This window comes from Oncorhynchus mykiss, chromosome 12 (genome assembly GCF_057628025.1).
Source record: "Oncorhynchus mykiss isolate SJ-2025 chromosome 12, ASM5762802v1, whole genome shotgun sequence".
In the NCBI taxonomy this organism is placed as follows: Eukaryota; Metazoa; Chordata; class Actinopteri; order Salmoniformes; family Salmonidae; genus Oncorhynchus; species Oncorhynchus mykiss.
Genome location: NC_143033.1, coordinates 82571860 through 82592963, shown reverse-complemented (window position 1 = coordinate 82592963; position 21104 = coordinate 82571860). Strand labels below are relative to the sequence as shown.

At 47.7% G+C, this 21104-nt stretch overlaps 2 protein-coding genes across 13 annotated transcripts in view; one reads left to right on the top strand and one right to left on the bottom strand.

Moving 5' to 3' along the window:
• LOC110538980 (caskin-2) overlaps positions 1 to 7918 on the top strand; it is an 87536-nt gene extending 79618 nt beyond the window's left edge. For 2 of the 12 annotated variants that reach the window (XM_090193712.1, XM_036938615.2), the window contains exons 12-20: positions 459 to 635; positions 879 to 956; positions 1631 to 1764; positions 1974 to 2037; positions 2186 to 2292; positions 2914 to 3126; positions 3251 to 5183; positions 5272 to 5554; positions 6016 to 7918. In XM_090193712.1, the coding sequence (XP_090049838.1) occupies positions 459 to 635; positions 879 to 956; positions 1631 to 1764; positions 1974 to 2037; positions 2186 to 2292; positions 2914 to 3126; positions 3251 to 5183; positions 5272 to 5554; positions 6016 to 6112 (3086 nt within the window). In that variant the 3' untranslated portion in view covers positions 6113 to 7918. Of the gene's footprint in view, positions 1 to 458; positions 636 to 878; positions 957 to 1627; positions 1765 to 1973; positions 2038 to 2185; positions 2293 to 2913; positions 3127 to 3250; positions 5184 to 5271; positions 5555 to 6015 lie in introns of all 12 variants that reach the window. The other 10 variants (XM_036938616.2, XM_090193711.1, XM_090193714.1 and 7 more) reach the window with 5 other exon arrangements.
• A 155-nt stretch (positions 7919 to 8073) lies between these two features.
• slc9a3r1b (SLC9A3 regulator 1b) overlaps positions 8074 to 21104 on the bottom strand; it is a 34636-nt gene continuing 21605 nt past the window's right edge. Inside the window, exons 2-6 of the mRNA XM_036938622.2 lie at positions 18763 to 18933; positions 14931 to 15084; positions 11721 to 11764; positions 10076 to 10189; positions 8074 to 9382 (exon numbers count right to left, since the gene is read on the bottom strand). Coding sequence (XP_036794517.1) covers positions 9236 to 9382; positions 10076 to 10189; positions 11721 to 11764; positions 14931 to 15084; positions 18763 to 18933 — 630 coding nt within the window. The 3' untranslated portion in view covers positions 8074 to 9235. The remainder of the gene's footprint in view (positions 9383 to 10075; positions 10190 to 11720; positions 11765 to 14930; positions 15085 to 18762; positions 18934 to 21104) is intronic.

The following is a 21104-nucleotide window of genomic DNA, read 5'->3' as shown; positions in this document are numbered from 1 at the left end:
GTCTATAGATGGGTGAGTTAAAAAAATATATAAAAAAATCTATAGAATAAATTTTGAATTTAGGCTGTGACGCAACAAAATGTGTAATAAGTCAAGAGCTATGAATACTTCCTGAAGGAACTGTTTCTCCCTTGGCTCCCCCCCCCCCCCCCCCCCCCCCCCACACACACACACACACACACACACACTGATAGGTTGTATCGCTATACATCACTGCATTGGAAGAGCAGTGGTGGCCCCTCTTCATTACAGGTTGGCCCCTCCAGAGAACACCCCATTTCCCAGACTGCCTTGGTTGGACTAATCCCTCATGCTTTCAATCCATCCCTTGCTTCTATTTTTCTCTCTTCCTCCTCTTTTCTCAGCGTCTCTCCATCCATACCATGTCATTTCCACCTCTAACCATCAGCTTGCGTTAACCTCCTCTCTGTCTGTGTCCTACCTGTTTGACCCTGTAGGGGGCACCCTGTCCCGGCACGCCTCTCTGCCCACCCAGCGCCACCAGCTCCTCTCCAGAGCCCCCCACTCCTCCAGCCTGAGCTCAGCCCCCCAGACCGACGACTCCTACACACTGTACACCCCCAACAATCCCCACATGGCCCTCCCCCACGCCATCGGCCTCAGCGCCAACCCAGGTATATACACACACACCCTTATACATGCACTCAGAGGACAGACGCACATTGAAACTTGTATACGGTACTCAGCCCCCTAACCAGGCAGACAACTCCCCCACCACTGTGAACCGTGGTGAGGCCACAAGGACACCTATGTTCGCCCCCTCTAAACCCCTCTCATGCTCAGGCCCAGCCAATCCCCAGTGCTGCTCCGTGGACCATGGTACCCCCATGGCCCAACAGTGTTGTTATGTCTGATAGGTCGGCCTCCCAGCAGCCTCTCTCAGCCTGGTTGTCCCCTGGAGGACATCTGGGTGCTCAGGAACTCACACACCGCGGGTAAGAGTCCCTCCACTGTCCCCCCATGACAATAGCTGTCCCCATGCTCTGTCCCCATGCTCTACCTTTGTCATGTGCCAGCTTCAAACTGAGCTTCCCATAGCTCCTGCTGTTCTCCCTGCTGCCACAAGATGGGACCACCAGGAAACCTCTGTTCCAGTGACCAAAAAAAAGTGACAATTTCAACAGTCTACAGGACACTGCAAGCTTAATGGGTGCCCTGTGTACTCCTCTGTAGGAATTTTCCATTGTGGATGACCTTTCATCTGTCCTACTGCAGGACTGTAGTTGTAGTTTACCCCTATAGATCTGTAGTTCTGTACCCTTGGCTGTTGTTGCTCTATGCCTGCAGCTCCGCTCCACCATGCAACCATCTCCCTTGGCTTCGTTTGGCAGCAAATGACATCCTGTCCTGGCCTGTGCCACCCCCCCTGATCTGTGATGACTTGGCTGGCTCAGTGACAGGGTCCAGCCTCTGCCATCCTCTGCCAGCTTCAGTTAGAATCATGTGGATGTGTGTGTGACTGTGTTGACGTGAGCTCTGGAAGGACACAGGGGGGAGGTACCTCATTTTGCTCTCCCTCTCGCTGTCCAGCCACCACGGTTGTCTTTAACGTCCCTCATTTCTATCTCTCTTTCTCTCCATCCTCCTCTCCTGTGGTCCTATCTAGCAGGTGACAGGAACAGTGTAGGGAGTACGGGCAGTGTGGGCAGCACCCGTAGTGCTGGGAGTGGACAGAGCACAGAGAGTAACACTGCCCTCAACGGACAACACCACCAGACCACCGCACTCCCAGACACAGCCAAAGTACTGGACCAATTGTTATTTCAGCTTTATTTATCCTGGCTAGTCTTATTGAGATAGATAACAATGCTAAAAGAATTGAAAACCTTACTCACAGCTATGAACAGAGGAAATGTGATATTGTAATTTACTGTCTTTGTATGTAGTGCCAGGCAACAGATAGTTTATTCCTGTGCTCTCTGTAACTTGTCTTGTGCTGTTTTGATGTGCAGCCAGCCCCCTCTGCTGGTGACTCAGGGCAACCAGTCCCCAATAAACAGCCTGACCTGACTGCAGGTAGGAATACCAGCCATTTCTCTCATTACTGTTACGTACCACAACATTTCTCCTGAAACTTCACCTTTCTAGTTTGATTTGTGCTTATTGGTAGAAAACATCCTGAGCACCATTCATTTAACTCTCCAGTGTGTGTTTTCTTGTCTAGTGGTTCTGGGTGCTCCTCGGAGGCCGATGGTGAACATACTGAGACCAGGGGAACAGCAGTTTGTCTCCCCACAGTTTGTACGTCCTCAGCAGCTACTGGAGGGCAAGGTGAGACTCAGACACAGGACAGACACAGGCCAGGCACTAGCCAGGCACAGGACAGGACAGACACAGGCCAGGCACTAGCCAGGCACAGGACAGGTCAGACACAGGCCAGACACAGGCCAGACACAGGACAGACACAGGACAGACACAGGCCAGGCACTAGCCAGGCACAGGACAGGCCAGACACAGGACAGACACAGGCCAGACACAGGACAGGACAGACACAGGACAGACACAGGCCAGACACAGGACAGACACAGGCCAGACACAGGACAGACACAGGCCAGACACAGGACAGACACAGGCCAGACACAGGACAGACACAGGCCAGACACAGGACAGGACAGACACAGGCCAGACACAGGACAGGACAGACACAGGCCAGACACAGGCCAGACACAGGCCAGACACAGGACAGACACAGGCCAGACACAGGACAGGACAGACACAGGCCAGGCCAGGAAATATTGTCCATGTTTGCCACACATTACAACTCATGAATGTATATTTCTGTGTACTCTGTATGCCACAGTGAAATACATGTATCTATTAAAAGACAGTAGGACAGTGAATAGGCCAGTAGTTGATGTTAATGTGTAACTCAACCCCTCCCCTCTGGTGTAGGATGCAGAGGCCATCTACCAGTGGCTATGTGACTTCCAGTTGGAGCAGTACACTGGGAACTTCATCGCGGCCGGCTACGACGTCCCCACCATCAGCAGGATGACCCCAGAGGACCTGACGGCCATCGGCGTCACCAAGCCAGGCCACCGCAAGAAGATCTCAATCGAGATAGGAAACCTCAGCATCCCCGAGTGGCTGCCTGAATATATCCCGGTAAGGTCTTACTGATGCCTGTGTCTGTCTGCCTGTCTGCCTTTGTGTGCAAGTCAGGTTTTACATTAGTTTCATAAAGGTTTCAACTGTTGTAGGTCTGACTGTGACTCTTCTCCTACTCCAGGCAGACCTGGGGGAGTGGCTGAGTACCATAGGCCTGCCTCAGTACCAAAGGAAGCTGTCAGAGAACGGCTATGACTCCATCAGCATCGTACGGGACCTGACCTGGGAGGACCTGCAGGAGATAGGCATCACCAAGCTGGGCCACCAGAAGAAGATGATGCTGGCCGTGAAGAAGCTGTGTGACATTCAGAGGGCCATCCTGGCTGCAGAATCTGGCCAGGGCACGTTGCGCCGCAAGCCCCCTGGAGCCCTTCACCTGGTCACCATCGAGCCCCCTGACAGCGCCTCCGACTGCCCCTCGCCCCACACCCCCAAGATGCTGACCTTCCAGGACAGGGAGCTGAGCGCTGAGCTGCAGACAGCCATGTCCAGCCACTACCAGGAGGGCCCGGCCATCAAGAGTGCCGTGGGCATGTCTCGGAGCCAAGAGAGCATCGACGCCCGGTCCAGGGGCTCGGGGCGCTCCCAGGACCCCCCCACGGCCTCCATCACTCCCCACAGCCGCTCACAGGAGAGCCTAGGCGGCAGCAGTACCTCCACCAGCCTCAGTGCTGACAGCAGCCCTGCCAAGGAGAGGAACATTCCAGAAGGCTGGGACCAGAGGTCCATACTACAGCAGCAGCTTCCCAAGCAGGTCCCCCTGGGGGCAGCCACCGTGTTCCAGTACCCAGCCATCCCAGCCAAGCCTAAAGGCCCTGGGTCTCACTCCCTAGGCTCCTCTCCCCAGGGCTCCCCGGCCCAGAGGGGCTTCAGCTACCTCCACTCCCACTGTGGCAGCACCGACGTGGGCCACGGCTCGCCCACCAAGCCCTTGGCACACACCTACCATGCCATGACCCTGGCCCCGCCTAAGAAGCGCAGCCAGAGCCTGACACGCTATGCCCTGTCAGACGGCGAACCAGACGAAGAGGATGACGACTTGGCTCCGCCCTCTAGCACCCTAGAGTCCTACGCCACCCTGACCCGCCGGCCCGGACGCAGCCAGCTGGCAGGCATGCAGACCACACCCGTAAAGTACGGCACTGTGGGACGTAGCCAGTCCTTTGCCGTGCGCGCTCGTAAAAAGGGTCCCCCTCCAGCCCCGCCCAAGAGACTGAGCTCGGTGAGCAGTAGCCCCAGCGTTGGGTCCACTGAGAATATGGCGCCCTCTCCTGGGGGGGTGGAGACAGACAGCCCAGGGAGCGTGAGGAGCATCGCAGCCTGTCTGGAGGCCTCCACTGAGGGGAAGAGCCTGTCCAGGCACAGGCTGGACCTCCTCCAACCAGAGCCTCCCCTCCCCAACCTCAACCCCTCAGGACTGGAGCCCAGAGAGGCCTCTGCAGGGATGAGGAGGAGGGTGCAGAGTGAATGTGCTCCAGCCCAAACCGACATCCCAGACCATTACCCAGACCCAGAGCGAGGGGTGAAGTCAGACTCTGAGGAGGAGGAACCTAAGGCACCGGGTTTGGATGGCTCCTCATCCCCTCACAATAGCTCCAGCGAGTGTATCCCCTTCGCCGAGGAGGGCAACCTCACCATCAAGCAGAGGCCCAAGGTGGGAGGGCCGCCCAGGGCCGAGAGCACTGTGGAGATCCCGGCAGACAAGAACGGGCCCACCAAGACAGCCCTGGAGGTGCCTGAGTTTAACCTGAAGGAGTCAGACACTGTGAAGCGGAGATACAAGCCTAAAGACCATGCTGGCAGCTCTCCCACCAGTGACAGTGAGGGCCAGATAGGGTCAGACTCCAGTCCAGGCAGCAGGCCCCAGTCCCAGAGCTGTGAGGAGGTGAGTCTGGTCAGTCTGAGGATCAGTGAGGCCAGTCTGGAGGGGCTGGAGAACCTAGCAGTGACAGGCACACCCCTCAAACCCCCTGTCTCCCCCAAGCCTCACAGCTCCCCCGGACCCCCCGTCACAGCCCCAAAACCGTCCCGACACAGTCTGGCTGCTGCTACAGGTAACTTATTACACGTGGAAGCTCATTATTATGTCTTTCTGTTTTTATCATCAATTCTGAGTTTCTGCTTTTTCTTCCTGTCTAACAGCCATAGTGCCGCCCACTATGACTGTCAACGTGGTACAAAGTCTTGCCTTCTCAGCCCCACCATCACCCACACCCAGCCGGTGTCCCCCAGCCCCAGGGCTTCAGTGCCAGGCAGCCCAGACAGGCAAGCCCCAGGTCTGTGTGGTCGGCCCAGGCCCAGGGATAGAGTCTGGCCCGGGGTTAGAGGTGGTGCAGCAGCAGAGGCTGGAGCAGACCAGCACCTCTCTGGAGGCAGCACTGCAGGCTGTGGAGAGAAAACTCACCCAGGAGGACAGCACTGACGGGTAAGAGAACACAATCAACACCTCACCATTTCCTTTATTTACACGCCATATACACTCTACTGTTTATGTGAACTGAAGTAGCATTCATGCAACATTGTATCTGTCCTATTATGGTGTCTGTGAGAGCATGGGCAGCGCCATTGAGGCCATCTCCATTTTGAAGTAGTCAGTTTTCTTCTTCTACTACTTCAGTGTTGGTAAACAAACTGAAAGGGTGCATGCTGCCACCTGGAGTGTGTTGTCTGAACAGGTATAAAGCCAATTTACTGATTTACTGTCACCTGCAGTTATGGAATGTTTGCTCAGGTCCCACCTGATGACCTTGATGGAATTATGTGATCCTTCCTTAACTTCAAAATGGTGAAAGTCCTCAATGGCGCTGCCCTTGATAAAACATGTTTACTAGAATCCTCTATCTATCTCCATGACTAAACCCTGCTTCTTTTTCCACCTCCTGACAGTGGGGCTAACACAGTGAAGTCAGCGGGCAACATTCTGGATGACATTGGCAACATGTTTGATGACCTTGCTGACCAGCTAGATGCCATGCTGGACTAAGCCCTCTATCCACTCCACTGACCAGCCCAATGACCCATGACCCTTCACCTCAGGAAGTACTAATGACCATGAGAGGGAGAATGGAGCAGGTCACCCCACCTAAGTGTTATCTCCGACCCCGACGCCCTTCAAACTACAGACCAACCCCCACCACCAGACTAACAGAAAACATATGGGACTACATTGTAGGATGTGCCATGGAGTGGGATGGTTTTAATGAACAGTGTGGATCCAGCTCCCTCCTCCCTGCCTCCATGTTGCCACTTCCTCTCCTTTCAACACCAGCACTTAACTCTGCTCTAGAGTGCTTTGCCATCAGTCACAACAACCCTGTTGGTTTCAACACAGGGCCTGACTGACTGTAGATACATGAGAGGTGGACAACATACTGTACCAGTACACTGTTGTATTGGGTTTTTTCATATAACACGAGTTAAACTGTGTTGTCCTTTTTATTCTACCCAACATCCTCCATTTCTTTGTCATGTTGGTGTGCCTTTCTTCCCCTCCTTTCTCACAGTCTCCACCTCTGTGTAAAGTCATTGTTTGGCTGTAGAGGGAGAGAGAGAGAGACAATGGGGAGAAGTGTTTTTATCCTGGCCTATAGAGGAACCATTCCTAGACAGAATATTACCATACACTACCATTTGTATTAGACACTGTATCAGTCATTTGACCTTTGTGTTTCACCATGTCTGACCAATCAATTGGACCTTGTTGATATTTTCAATACTCTTGTATTTTATCAATTTTCTACCAAGTTGACCACAATGAAAGTGTTTGTCTTCCTCAAGGCTGTTAAAATCTTTAGTAATCATTCTTTAGTAATACAGAATGACTAGATGCTATATCATTTCTGTTTTTATGTAAAACATGTAAAAGTGCTGGATGATATTGTTTATACAAAAGGGAAGAAGACCTTTGCTTTTCAAAGCATATTTAGCTATCGTCACTGTCCACACTGTCAGTATAAGGAGTTATACGTGATTTGTACAGCCGAGGGATGACATGCAAGATATTAATAATGTACACTATTTTTAAAAGAAAAACAAACATTTTAATGTAGATTAGTCCAACTAGTATTTAAATTAGAGTATCTAAATATGTATATTGTATACTTATAGGTAGGTATATCTGGGAGCAGAATCATATTCAACCAAAGTTCTTTGTACATATTTTCCTTCAATATTTCCAGAAAATGCAGAACCATTGTTAAGGGGTTCTGGTCTTCCTTATTGTAACATGAATGAACTTAATTATCTACATGGTTATCAAAAATGGTCTGTTTTTTTCCCCTGTCCACCCAGCATTATATGGCTATGTTCCATATTTGGGCATGCAGTACAGTACTTCTAGCAGGGGGAATGAACTCCTCTATGCTGTCTTCCTCATGAACTTTCAAATCATTAACCCTGACTTGTATGATTGTGTAGTGTCCTCTGTACTGTAAATGTTTGTGTCGTTTCAGTGTGAATGTGATCCCTGGCTGTAACCTGGGTTTCATCTCTGTCCTTCTCAGGAATGTCCCACCTATTCAGTTCAAGCTGCTGTCACATTAAACACGCACACCTGACTCTGTGTTATGGAAGGAGGAACAGTGGTTTTGAAGAGGTGGGGTGAAGGAGAGCCTTGCGTGAATGTGAAAGAGGTCTGTGTGTCTGACGGAACTGAGACCTGCTAGAGGCACCTTATTTAAGATGGCTCTGTGGATATATATTATACTGTCTTGAGTTATCAACATCTGTCCTTTTTCATCCAGCTGGGTCTTCATCTGGTTACAGTTAACCATTAAATATTCAAGTCTGATTCTGTTGACTTCTCTCATTCATTTATGGATTTAAATATCCAGAAGCCTTTTAAGAGTGGGTGCATTTCATCTACACCTTCATAGCACAAACAGATTCCTAACATGTATGTTACTGTAGTCTTAATTTAAATGGAGAGTCATGGGACAACAATGGTGAGATCTACAATTTAATACAGTATAGAAATAACATGAACAGTTAAAGAGAATGATAACACCCCCATACAATTCAATAGTCAAAATAGTGAATCTCACTGTCATTCTCCATACTGAACATACACAAAATCTAGTGAAGCGCAGACATTTATATTCTTATTAAAGAAAGAAATTGTGTTTAAGTACATCTACGTCAATGTAAAAACCTCAAAGCATTTTGACAATGGCCATAAAGAAAAACTCTGAAATGAAAAGTATCACAATATACAGTGGTAATGGCAATGCTATGGACAGAAGTGTTTCAGCCTTCACATTTAATGAAGTAAGACTGGTATGGATGGACACTGCACCAACATGTCGTTCCCCAATGACTGACTGTCAGTGGTTGTCGTTCTTCAGGTGTTTTGGTCCCTAAACGGTTTGCAGATAATAGAATCTACCACACACCCAGAGCTGATTAGTGAAGGTGCTGAAGGCAAAAACTGGAGAAACATGAGAAAGTCTCCGCACACTTCCAGTCAGAAGCCAATTTCTTTCTGAAGCTCGACTGACCCAAAGCTCAGCTACATGAAAGACATTTGCATCTGATTGGAAGTGTGAAGAGGCTTGCTATTTGGTCCCTGAAAGGTGATAGACTGGATGGGTATGTAAGTGGCTGGTCCCATTCTCGTTTAAGGCGAGAAAAATATTGTTTGTGTTTCAATGACTGATTAACATGTAGACGAATGGCCATAAGAGAGACCTTCTCCACTATACCGACAGGCACCAGGCTATGACCAGCAGGGACTTCCAGGGTCTTCTGGGCATACACACCCAGGTACAAGACACACACACAACCACCTCGACACGTGAAATGGAATAATTAAAAATGATTTTCAAATCACAATACAAAGATTCTTATCTGATGCAGCTGTTTCCTTTCCAACATTGGCATTTTCGTCTAGATATTGTTAGCACATCATTTATAGCATCTGGAATATAATACAAATATGTGTGTATATATTTTACATACATATACCTGTATTCTCCCTCACCAATAGTTAAACTGCTGGTTTTAATGAGTCATAGAAAACATGGGGCTTAGAACAACCCCTCTCTCTCCTTCACTGACCTCTCTGTGAGTGTCTACTGTATGTGGGTGTGTGCAGGGCGAGGTGCTCTCTCTACAGGTTGCTGAACAGTTCATTTTTCTTGCTCCAGTCCATGGGCGGGGCCCTCTTGTTGGAGCGTTTCTGGTGAGCACGCTCCTTAACCTGCTGCAGGGACAGGTTCAGACCCGGGATGGCGCCCATGATTACTGGCTCAGACAACTGACCAACCAGGGAGGAGAGAGAGGGGTTAAAAGAGAGTGTGAGAGAGGAGTAGAAGTAGAGAGAGAAAGCACAAGAGACACAAGCCCTGTTTATACCTGGTTCTAAATATGAGTACTTTGTACTGATCTTGTCCGCATTCTGATTTTGCCAGCATATTTAGACAGGTGTAGATGACTAAAAGACACATGATCTGATCTTGCGTCACACACAGATTTGGATAGTAAAACCATTTAAATCCTTATCCCGCCCTCTAAAATAATTGACAGGTGATGCCATTGATTTATGGCATCGATGTACCTTCAAATAAATACATATTATTTTGAAAGAATATCTGTCAAATCATTTTCATACAGTGAGGGACCAGGATATCTGGTCACAATGTGGACACAATAGACAGAAAAGAGATGTAGATGCAACGGCTACAATGTGGGCCCAATAAGAATGTGGATAAGATTACGACAAAGGACACATGTTCGCACCAAGTATAAACGAGGCTAGAGAGAGAAGAAATTTATATTTTGATATTGTAGTAAAGCCTATTTTACAGGACTGCTCAAATGACAGATGTTATACATTACTGTGTCATTATGGATACACATTCAGATCATGAGACTTCCGCTGCCGTTGCTTCTACATCTCTTATCTGTCTATTGTGTGCTGCTTCACATGTGTTTTCAGGGCGGGACTTACCTCTGTGGGTGGGGTTGTGAGTGAGGCGTTGGAGGAGGTGTTGCTTGGAGACGGGCTGATTGACAGCTTAGAGTCCTGCTCCACCTCTTTGGCCAGTTTTCCATTTCCATTCACCTGCAGTGGACACACAGACAGCAAGCAACAAATCAGATCAAATACAAGTATCCAAAGTGGGGGTCAAGTTTGAGAGAACTCTCCCATGGAGAGTCTGGCTGCAATGTTATGTTTGCCCACAGGGAGGCAGACTTGCCTGTGCCCCATACACACACACTGTCTGACCATGCTGGTTGGGAAGTTGTATGATATGTCTCCCTAGGCCAGTAGAGGCAGCAGCAGCAGTTTACTAGAGCCTACTGGGGTCAGAGCATTAGAGAAGACCCAATCACCCTGTTCTGCAATGTCAGTGCCTACCTCACCCTAATCTAAAATAGCAGGTGTAAAAAAATGTTCCGTTTTTCAGGGGAAACGGCAGTTAGGTTGAAAATACTGGAAATCGGAAACATCCGCTTTCTACTGACCCCATGGAGAGTGACCCCACCCTAACCTCTCTACAACCTCTCAACTCCTCTCTCTCTCTCTCTGCCTTTCCCTCACCTCTACCCTGCCTCCCCTCTCACTTAATCCAATGTTTTGATTGTTAGATTTGGGGGTTAAAATGATGGTCAATGACTGAGGACTAGGGTCTCACTACTGATCTGCGTCTGTCTTCTTTACATATGGAGTCTATTAGCATACTATTAATGTAGTGCAGTTACCCTAATGAAATCGTCTTCGGTTTGTGGCAGTGGCCAGTGGCCTAACTCTGGGTTGACCTGCCTGTTTGATAATATCACAACACACAATAGAGAATCCCCAGATAATACTATCTTCTATCATATGCCAGATCTCTCTCTCTGTTCCTGAGTCTACAGTACAGTAGGGGGTAGGTGTGGGCTGGTCTGTCCCCGTACTAAGGGATTATGTACAAATACCTCAGAAGGATTAACGTGCTGCTGATGAATTCTCCATGCCTAAACAAAGGTGTTTTGCTTTCAGCTTCTTGTTATCCAGCATCACCATGTGAACCCTCTATACCCGTCTACCAGGCTCTGAGCACACTATAGAGGGCTACACTAGTTCTGGTACTGTATATCTTACAGACACCTGAACCTGGTTCTGTTCTGTCAGGGTAGACTGCTCTCCTGGTATTCAGATTACACAGGATTTACATATAATATCAACACTGAGAGTAAGATACCCTCCCCTGCCTAGGCCAGACTGCCTGGGCCAGCCTGCCTGCTGGAAACAGTCTGTTTTATTCATTAATTAGCGAGCTGGAAGGAGATTGAGAACCAACACACAGTAAATTATATGAAGCAATACACACTCTACTGTCCTATAAAATAATACTAGTCCACTCCCTATGAATGACCAGCTGATAGGGTGCCTGTCAGTGCCAAAGCAGAAGCAGTTCATCCACAGTGTTTTATTTCTAGGGGCTGACCTGTCAGTGACCTCCACAGTGCCAGGGGGAAAAAGTGTTTTGGGAAGTCCACTCTGTGGGAGCGCAACTCTTTCTCTCTCTCAGTCGGTCTCTTTCCCTCTCTCTCAAATGTTAGTTTTGTATGATATTAGGTCAATAAGGTGTTTGGCATCCAAGTCTTACCGTCTTTTCCATGTCTCCGTTGACGACAGGCTCAGGCAAAGATCCTGAAAGCAGAAGAGAACACTGCTCAGTCATGGACTCCACACAAACTCACACTCCCTCCTCCATACCAGCTGTTCACAACCATTCAACAACATCTAATCATGGCAATTCTCCAATCTTATAGTCAGTCCTAAATATCCTGAAACTGTCCCACCTCCGTCAAACACCAGAACAGAATTCCAGAGTGACTCATATCCCTGCTCCAGAGAACGGCTCCTATCCAGTTCAGGTTTCATCCCAGCGACACCTACTCTGTTACATAGCGCAGGTATGTGTAGGTCATCCATTATTCAAACAGGGTTCATCTTCACAGAGATGTTCTCTGACCCTGGTTACCTGCCACGCATCATCACGTCCAAACAAGCTGCTGCATATGAAACCTACCTAGTGGCCTACCTATATCAAATAGCCCTGGTAAGAAACTGTCCTCTAACCCTGTCACAAGGATAATAAGGAATGGTTTTCACTTGGCTAACTCAACCACAGAAAGACAATACACTATATCTAAACCTGTGTGTCTATCTAAAACAGATAGAGTTGACTGATGAACAACTGACCCATGGTCGGAGCTGGTGGACTACTAAGACGGACCCTTACCTTCCATGCTTCAACTCCTCTCACACAGACAGACAGACAGACAGATAAACGGCGAGAACTAAAATAGTAACCTGTTATCATCTAAAGATAGCCTGACCCTGGTCTGCGTCCCCCTGGGCTGTTCTGAAACCCGTTGAAGCTGCCTCTATGTACCTCTGTGCTCCTTGGGTCCCTCCTCACTGTTTGCACACGGACAAGAGGCTCTTCAGTCCCAATACAGCTAACACTACAGACTGAGAGGCCACTTGGAGCCAGCGCCTTGGAAACCAAACACAAGTGCTGGCCAGAGGGGTGGCGAGAGGGGAGTGTGGAGTGTGTGTCCATTCATATGTGTGTGTGTGTGTGTGTGTGTGTGTGTGTGTGTGTGTGTGTGTGTGTGTGTGTGTGTGTGTGTGTGTGTGTGTGTGTGTGTGTGTGTGTGTGTGTGTGTGTGTGTGTGTGTGTGTGTGTGTGTGTGTGTGTGTGTGTGTGTGTGTGTGTACACCAAAGTCACGGTGATCAGGAGCCCTCTGAGTGGGCAACACAAGAGAGCAGTTACCTGGGCAACGCCTCAATGGAATTTAGCTCCTGTTGGGCATTTTTTAGTCAGGTTTAGAAGCCGATAGCAGAAACCAAAGGAAGTTAGATAGGACTAAGACCTGACCATATATCCCCCTGGGTAGAACAGGAGTTATATCTCATTTTACTGCTTCACTATACTCATTCAGAGGACACAGCATGTCAATCATCAGTCAACTTGGAGGTGTAACCGTGCCAATAGATAGCTGTCAAATCAAAGCAAATGTTATTGGTCACATACACATCTTTAGCAGATGTTATTGCAGGTGAAATGCTTGTCTAAACAACCAGTGTGGACTCAGAACACAACCACATTCCTCCATGTAAAACAGAGGACATTCTTATCACAACACAGCAGCTACTGTATTTTTTATTGGCGCACTAAAGAAGCATAAAACTCCCAGTTAGGTCAAATAGCATGAAAGACACTAACTGACAGGGGCGGCAGGTAGGCTCGTGTTTAGAGCGTTGGGCCAATAACCGAAAGGTTGCTAGATCAAACCCCAGAGCTGACAAGGTAAAAAGCTGTCCTTCTGCCCCTGAACAAAGCAGTTAGCCCACTGTTTCTAGGCTGTCATGTAAATAAGAATGTGTTCTTAATTAACCGACTTACCTAGTTAAATGAAAAATAAATATTGTCTACTTCTACCCACCTTCTTATTAATACGGTTCACTCAGAGGCACAGACAGCTAACCTTTTTAATAAACAGTATCTTTGGCCTGATCTGGAAGCAGCGCTTCACTGTTGTTTAGGGCAGAGCTTCAAGCAGAGGAAATATAAAGGCAGCCTGGTGCAGGGCGGTGTGTGTGGGAGGAGGACACACACTGACTAATATGCATGTCCCAGACACAGAGGGAACCAATTTCCTCCACACCCATATGGTTGTCATACCGTCGGCTGGGCTACCATCATCGTTCTATGAGGCCGTTGGTATCAGAATGGCACTCAGAGTAGCCAGCCAAGTGTTGTCATGGGCCACCACCCTGTTTCAACAAGTGTTACTTGGGCACAGTTGGCCTCCCAAGCCAAATGCAGCTTGACGTTTATTGTCATGAATCTTGCCTTGGAGGCAGAACCAAGCGATTTCTGCTAGATGGGCTAGCTACAAAGTAATTAATGACTATATTGTAAAAATGTATGAAAGCAAAAATATGCTTTTTGGTCTTATTTTAAGGTTAGGGTTAGAAATGTGGTTAAGGTTATGGTTAGGTGTAAAATCTGATTTTAAGACTTTGTGGCTGTGCCATCTAGTGACTACTCCACAGAGCTGCCTCCAGGGCAAAATTCATGACAATAAATGCCAACCTGCAGCCAGACACTCCAGCACTGGAATCAATTTACAGGCTGAGGCTCCCTCTAGGGGCTTTCAGAGGTACAACAGCCTTCTCTTTGTGAAGAGCTCAGTAGCTGTTGGGGGAAGTTGCCCCTAGACGGTTGGGGGAAGTTTGCATTTAGCCCCTAATAGTGGTTGACATTCAGGGAGGTTAAGCTGATTCTAGATCCGTACCTAAGAGTTTGGATTTTGTACCTCGAGCAAACAACGTGAGGGGACAGGAAATGAGATGAGCTCAGTATGTGTGTGTCTCTGTGTCTGTGTTCCTTGGCAGAGAGAGAGGAGCAGAGGAACCTGGCCAAGCAGTCAGATAGACCCTTAATCTGCTAGTGTTTACCAAGGACAGGGGGACAGAGGGGTAAGAGATCAGGCCTGAGAGAGAAACCTCTGGGGACTATAGACCTTGAATGAGGCTGTTAAAGGAGAAGTAGTGGTTTAATCATTACCTGCCTAGTTAAATAAAAAATATATATGAGAGGCAAAACGCTCCCTACACTGTGAGGCTGTCGTGTGAGTGAGGGGCTTCAGAGGTCTGTCCTTCACACAGTGAGGAACGTGCAAGCTGATAATGTCCATTGTGTGTGAATACTTGGACATGTATGTCTACAGAAAGGATCACTAATCCAGCCAAACTGCATCAACCAAGTTCTGTCCCTTTCTTATAGATCTCTGGTCTCACCTGTGAGGTGTTCTGGGGTGGGAGCGACTCTGCACCTCCTGAAGAAGGCATCTGTGTCTGTGTCCACAACCAGTAGAGAGGTCTCCTCACCACCAGACTTGATGGCTGCCACCACCTCCGAGTGCTGCTTTCCCTCCACTGTCATACCATTCACCTGTAGAGTTAGGGGGAGAGTCGGAGAGGGTGAGAGGGGGGGATAGAGACAGAGAGAGGGGGGAGAGGGAAAGAGAGGGGGAGAGACGAAGACATAGAGAGGGGGAGAGAGACAGAGAGAGGGGGAGAGACGGAGACATAGAGAGGGGGAGAGAGACAGAGAGAGGGGGGGAGACGAAGACAGAGAGGGGGTGAGAGACAGAGAGAGGGGGAGAGACGGAGAGATAGAGGGGGAGAGACGGAGAGAGGGGGAGAGACGGAGAGATAGAGGGGGAGAGGGTGAGAGGGGGGGATAGAGACAGAGGGGAGAGAGACAGAGAGAGGGGGGGAGGGAAAGAGAGGGGGAGAGACGAAGACAGAGAGTGGGAGAGAGACAGAGAGAGGGGGAGAGACGGAGACATAGAGAGGCGGAGAGAGACAGAGAGAGGGGGGAGACGAAGACATAGAGAGGGGGAGAGAGACATAGAGAGGGGGAGAGAGACAGAGAGAGGGGGAGAGACGAAGACATAGAGAGGGGGAGAGATAGAGGGGGAGAGACGGAGAGATAGAGGGGGAGAGACGGAGAGAGGGGGAGAGACGAAGACATAGAGAGGGGGAGAGACGGAGAGAGGGGGAGAAACGAAGACATAGAGAGGAGGAGAGACGGAGAGAGGGGGAGAGACGAAGACATAGAGAGGAGGAGAGACGGAGAGAGGGGGAGAGACGAAGACATAGAGAGGAGGAGAGACGGAGAGAGGGGGAGAGACGAAGACATAGAGAGGGGGAGAGAGACAGAGAGAGGGGGAGAGACGGAGAGATAGAGGGGGAGAGACGGAGAGAGGGGGAGAGACGAAGACATAGAGAGGGAGAGACGGAGAGAGGGGGAGAGACGAAGACATAGAGAGGAGGAGAGACGGAGAGAGGGGGAGAGACGAAGACATAGCGAGGGGGAGAGAGACAGAGAGAGGGGGAGAGACGAAGACATAGAGAGGGGGAGAGAGACAGAGGGGGGGGGGGAGAGGGGGATGAAAGAGGGGGGCAGAGAGAGGGGGGCAGAGACAGAGAGAGAGAGGGAGAGAGAGTGTAAGGAACGTCAAAACACACACAGACACAAGAGTCATGTCTGCACAAATCAGCTCATGAAGCATTAACTCCTTAGTTGTATAAGTAGTGTAACTATAGTTTACCAAGTCAAAACGGTGAAGGCTAATCCAACTGCCTAAAACTACAGGTTTCCCTTTCACATCAGCACCATAGTTTGTTCAGGTAACTAACTATTTATGGGAAACTATTTCTTGCCTATTTCCATTGTTCTCACAACGAGGACGATAACCTGTTTATCAAAGCTAGGACTCCGTTTTCAATAATATCAGTCTGTTGTCCAGCAGGAAATCCTGTCTCTCCACACAAACACAGAATATGCTGCTGCACACACACAGAGAGGAAGTGAAGCTCTCCCAGGGGCTTGAGAAATGAGTGTCAAACTCTTCACTGTTGCATAAGAATCCGTAGTACGTAGTCTGAATACAAATGAAACATTGCTGAAGAGAACATTGTACAATTCAGAGAAAACATAATGGGGTGCAAAAACATTCTACTTTCCTTTCTCTTCATACAGTAGGTTCTTGGATAGCAACAACTGCTAGTAGCCAGAGAGTGCTAGCAACACCATCTCAGCCATCAGGCCATTGGCCCAGCATATGTCATAATGTCATCTGTTCCCCAGACAGCTGAACATTCTGAGGAACCACTGCTGAGATAGCATGTGTGTACATTGTTTGTGTGGGTTCTGTGAGCTCTAAGTGTGTATTTTGTGCACGTGTGTGTGTGTGTGCATGTGTGCGTGAGTATCTTGTGTGAGTGTGCGTGTGTGTACGTGACTTGCCTAATTAAATAAAGGTTACATTTTTTAAAATCCTAATTATTACGTGTCTGTGGGTGTGTACGTGTGTATGCACATGAGTGTAATGCGTGCATGTGTGTGTATCTGTGTCGGTCATAGGGTGGGCCTGCCTGTCTACCACAGTCCCAGGAAGGAGACCAAACAATACGTGCTTGGGCAGTAACAATAGCTGTCCATTTAACAGAAAGAATACAGTCCTCAGTGGGTGGTGGGAGTGTGGGGCCTGCTGGGGAATGGAACCCCCTCTCTGTCTCAAGCATTCAACTCTCCTCTCTTCCCTCTCTCCTTTTCTATGGCAGTCTCACATGGCTGCTGGGGAATAGCAGAAACTCATTTACAAACGTGGCTAGAGTAGAATGAGGGCAGCCAGGCAGCCATACACACCTCTGACAATACACACCCACCCACCCTGCTCTACAGTAGTGAGTAATGAGCAGGATAGACTGGGGTGGTGGAGTGCAGACAAGTCACCAGTGACAAAGCTGGATTATCCCAGTCTGAGCTAACTCCCAGTGACAGTGTCCACCTCTCCCCTCCTATGAGATTAGGACCCCACACAGAGACTGTTACTACCACTCACAGTCCTCCTCACTCCACACTTCAACTTCAACATGACTGAATTGTGCCAAGGCCATTAAAACCTATTGAGACTAGGGGGCAGTATTTTGATGTTTGGATGAAAAAAGTACCCAAATGAAACTGCCTATTTCTCAGGCCCATAATCTAGAATATGCATATAATTAGGATAGAAAACACTCTAAAGTTTCCAAAACTGTCAAAATATTGTCTGTGAGTATAACAGAACTGATATTGCAGGCGAAAACCTGAGGAAAATCCAACCTGGACGTGCTGCTTTCTCCATGGTGTGAACAGTCTTTAGACATAGTTTCAGGCTTTTATTTAGAAAAATAAGCAAGAAAGATCACATTGCGTCATTGTATGGCTGGGTGCCAGCAGCGTTTTGCATGCGTAACAGCTTGGAGCAGACATTTTCTTTCTCTCTCCTATTGAAGAAACTACAGTCCCGGTTGAAATATTATCGATTATATATTGTAAAAACAATTGATTATAAAAAACGTTTGACATGTTTCTACGAACTTTACGGATACTATTTGGAATTTTCCTCTGCGATGTCGTGACTGCTTGAGCCTGTGGATTTCTGAACATAACGTGCCAACCAAATGGAGGTATTTTGGATATAAAAATCTTCTTTATGGAACAAAAGAAACATTTATTGTGTAACAAGGAGTCTCATGAGTGCAAACATCCGAAGATCAGAGGTAAGCGATTCATTTTATTGCTTTTCTGACTTTCGTGACCAAACTACTTACTTGGCTGCTAGCTGTTTGTAATGTTTTGTCTACTGAGAGAGATGTCCTTACATGAACGCTTGGTATGCTTTCGCCAAAAAGCTTTTTTGAAATCTGAAACGCCAGGTGGATTAACAACAAACTAAGCTGTGTTTTGCTATATTGCACTTGTGATTTCATGAAAATTTAATATTTTTAGTCATTTAATTTGAATTTGACACTCTGCAATTCAGCGAATGTTGACGAAAATTATCCCGCTAACGGAATAGGTGCATCAAGAAGTTAAAGACAAGTCCCGTAATTTTAGAAAAGCTTGCATGACAAACATAATTATTTTCATTAATACAATATTATTAAATTTACTACTATACAGTAATAATAGTACTGTACATTGAATACTACTAACAATAGTAATGTACTATTACTATACATGGAATAATAATAATACAGTATGATGCCAGAGGTCAAAGGTGAGCTAGATAGTTACCTGTACTATCATGTCCTTGGCCAGCAGGCCTGACCTCTGTGCAGGTGAGTCCTCATCCACTGCTCTGATGTACTGGCCTGGTCTGGCCTTCTCACTGTGCAGGTTGAAGCCGTAGCCATGAGGCCCCTTCTTGATCACACACAGACGCGGCCTCAGCTCACTCTGCACGTCCTGATGAAGAGATGAAACACCATTAGTTGAATTCTCCTGTTGGAGAATCTACTTTCTCCTTCCGCTCTCCTGGCTTCCTGTGCTAAGACAATGAATCACATTCACAGAACTTACATGAAATGATTCACAATCACAAAAATATGTTTTTCCTTCACCATTAATACCTAATACATCCCAATATCGAGCGGCAGGTAGCCTAGAGGTATTGGGCCAGTAACCGAAAGATCGCTGGTTTAAATCTCCAAGCCATTGATCAAGACAGTTAACCCCCAACTACAACTGCTCCCCAGGCGTCGATGACGTGGACGACAAGGGGCTGGGTTAAATGCGGAAGACACATTTCAGTTGAATGGGTTCAGTTGCGCCAACTAACTAGATATCCCCTTCCCTTTCCCTTCCTTCCCCTTCCCATATGCCCAGTATGCTGATATGGTATGAAATGCAGTAATAGGCTACATTTAAGACCATGACTCCGACATTGATGATCAAATCAGACTAAAATTACACCAGAGGAAGGAAAGGTGTCTGACAGAATAGGAGGGTGTACAGAGCATGTGACTGAAGCTGTGTTAGTGTAGGGAGGACTGGGAGGGGCAAGGCAGGAGTCAGGAGGCATGGAGCCACTACCCCGGCCTGAGGAAGGGCCAGTTCCTGAGGGCCAGGCCCCTGTGTTGTGTGAGCCCAGTCAGCCCAGTGAGCCCAGGGCAGGACAATAGCAGGCTGGGAGGTGACCCCTGTCCTCCTGCCTCTCTGAGATGACAGGAAGACATAGCACTGTATTGTCATCCAGGAAAAAACTCGACCAAGTCCAGCTACTCCCATCCGTCGGTAGGAGAACATAAGTAATGTCTTTTTTTAGTACGGGGACTGTTTACAGAGTTTTACAAAGCCTCAGGGAATGTTCAAATGTAGGTGCAGAGTTAAATACAGCACACATATAGAACAGGAGCCAAACAAATGACAATCATAATCAATGTCTCTGACCCAACAACCCCATACTCCCCCTATTGGCCAATATAATTATTGATAAAATCAGTTTTTCCAAATACACTTTTGACACCGACAGTTGAAGTCGGAAGTTTACATACACCTTAGCCAAATACATTTAAACTCAGTTTTTAATAGTTCCTGACATTTAATCCTAGTAAACATTCCCTGTCTTAGGTCAGTTAGGATCACCACTTTATTTTAAGAATGTGAAATGTCAGAATAATAGTAGAGAGAATGATTTATTTCAGCTTTTATTTATTTCATCACATTCCGAGTGGGTCAGAAGTGTACATACACTCAATTAGTATTTGGTAGCATTGCCTTTAAATTGTTTAACTTTCTTCCCACAATAAATTGGGTGAATTTTGGCCCATTCCTCCTGACAGAGCTGGTGTAACTGAATCAGGTTTGTAGGCCTCCTTGCTCGCACACGCTTTTTCAGTTCTGCCCACAAATGTTCTATAGGTGTGAGGTCAGGGCTTTGTGATGGCCACTCCAATACCTTAACATTGTTGTCCTTAAGTCATTTTGCCACAACTTTGGAAGTATGTTTGGGGTCATTGTCCATTTGGAAGACCCATTTGCGACCAAACTTTAACTTGAACTTTAGCTTTAACTGATGACTTGAGAAGTTGCTTCAATATCCACATAATTTTACCTCCTCATGATGCCATCCATTTTGTGAAGTGCACCAGGCCCTCCTGCAGCAAAGTACCCCCACATGATGCTGCCACCCCCGTGCTTCATGGTTGGGATGGTGTTCTTCGGCTTGCAAGCCTCCCCCTTTTAACCTCCAAACATAACGATGGTCATTATGGCCAAACAGTACTATTTTTGTTTCATCAGACCAGAGGACATTTCTCCAAAAAGTACGATCTTTGTCCACATGTGCAGTTGCAAACTGTAATCTGGCTTTTTATGGCGATTTTGAAGCAGTGGCTTCTTCCTTGCTGAGCGGCCTTTCAGGTTATGTCGATATAGGACTCGTTTTACTGTGGATATATATACTTTTGTACCTGTTTCCTCCAGCATCTTCACAAGGTCCTTTGCTGTTGTTCTGGGATTGATTTGCACTTTTCGCACCAAAGTACGTTCATCTCTAGGAGACAGAACATCAGAACGTCTCCTTCCTGAGCGGTATGATGGCTGCGTAGTCCCATGGTGTTTATACTTGCGTACTA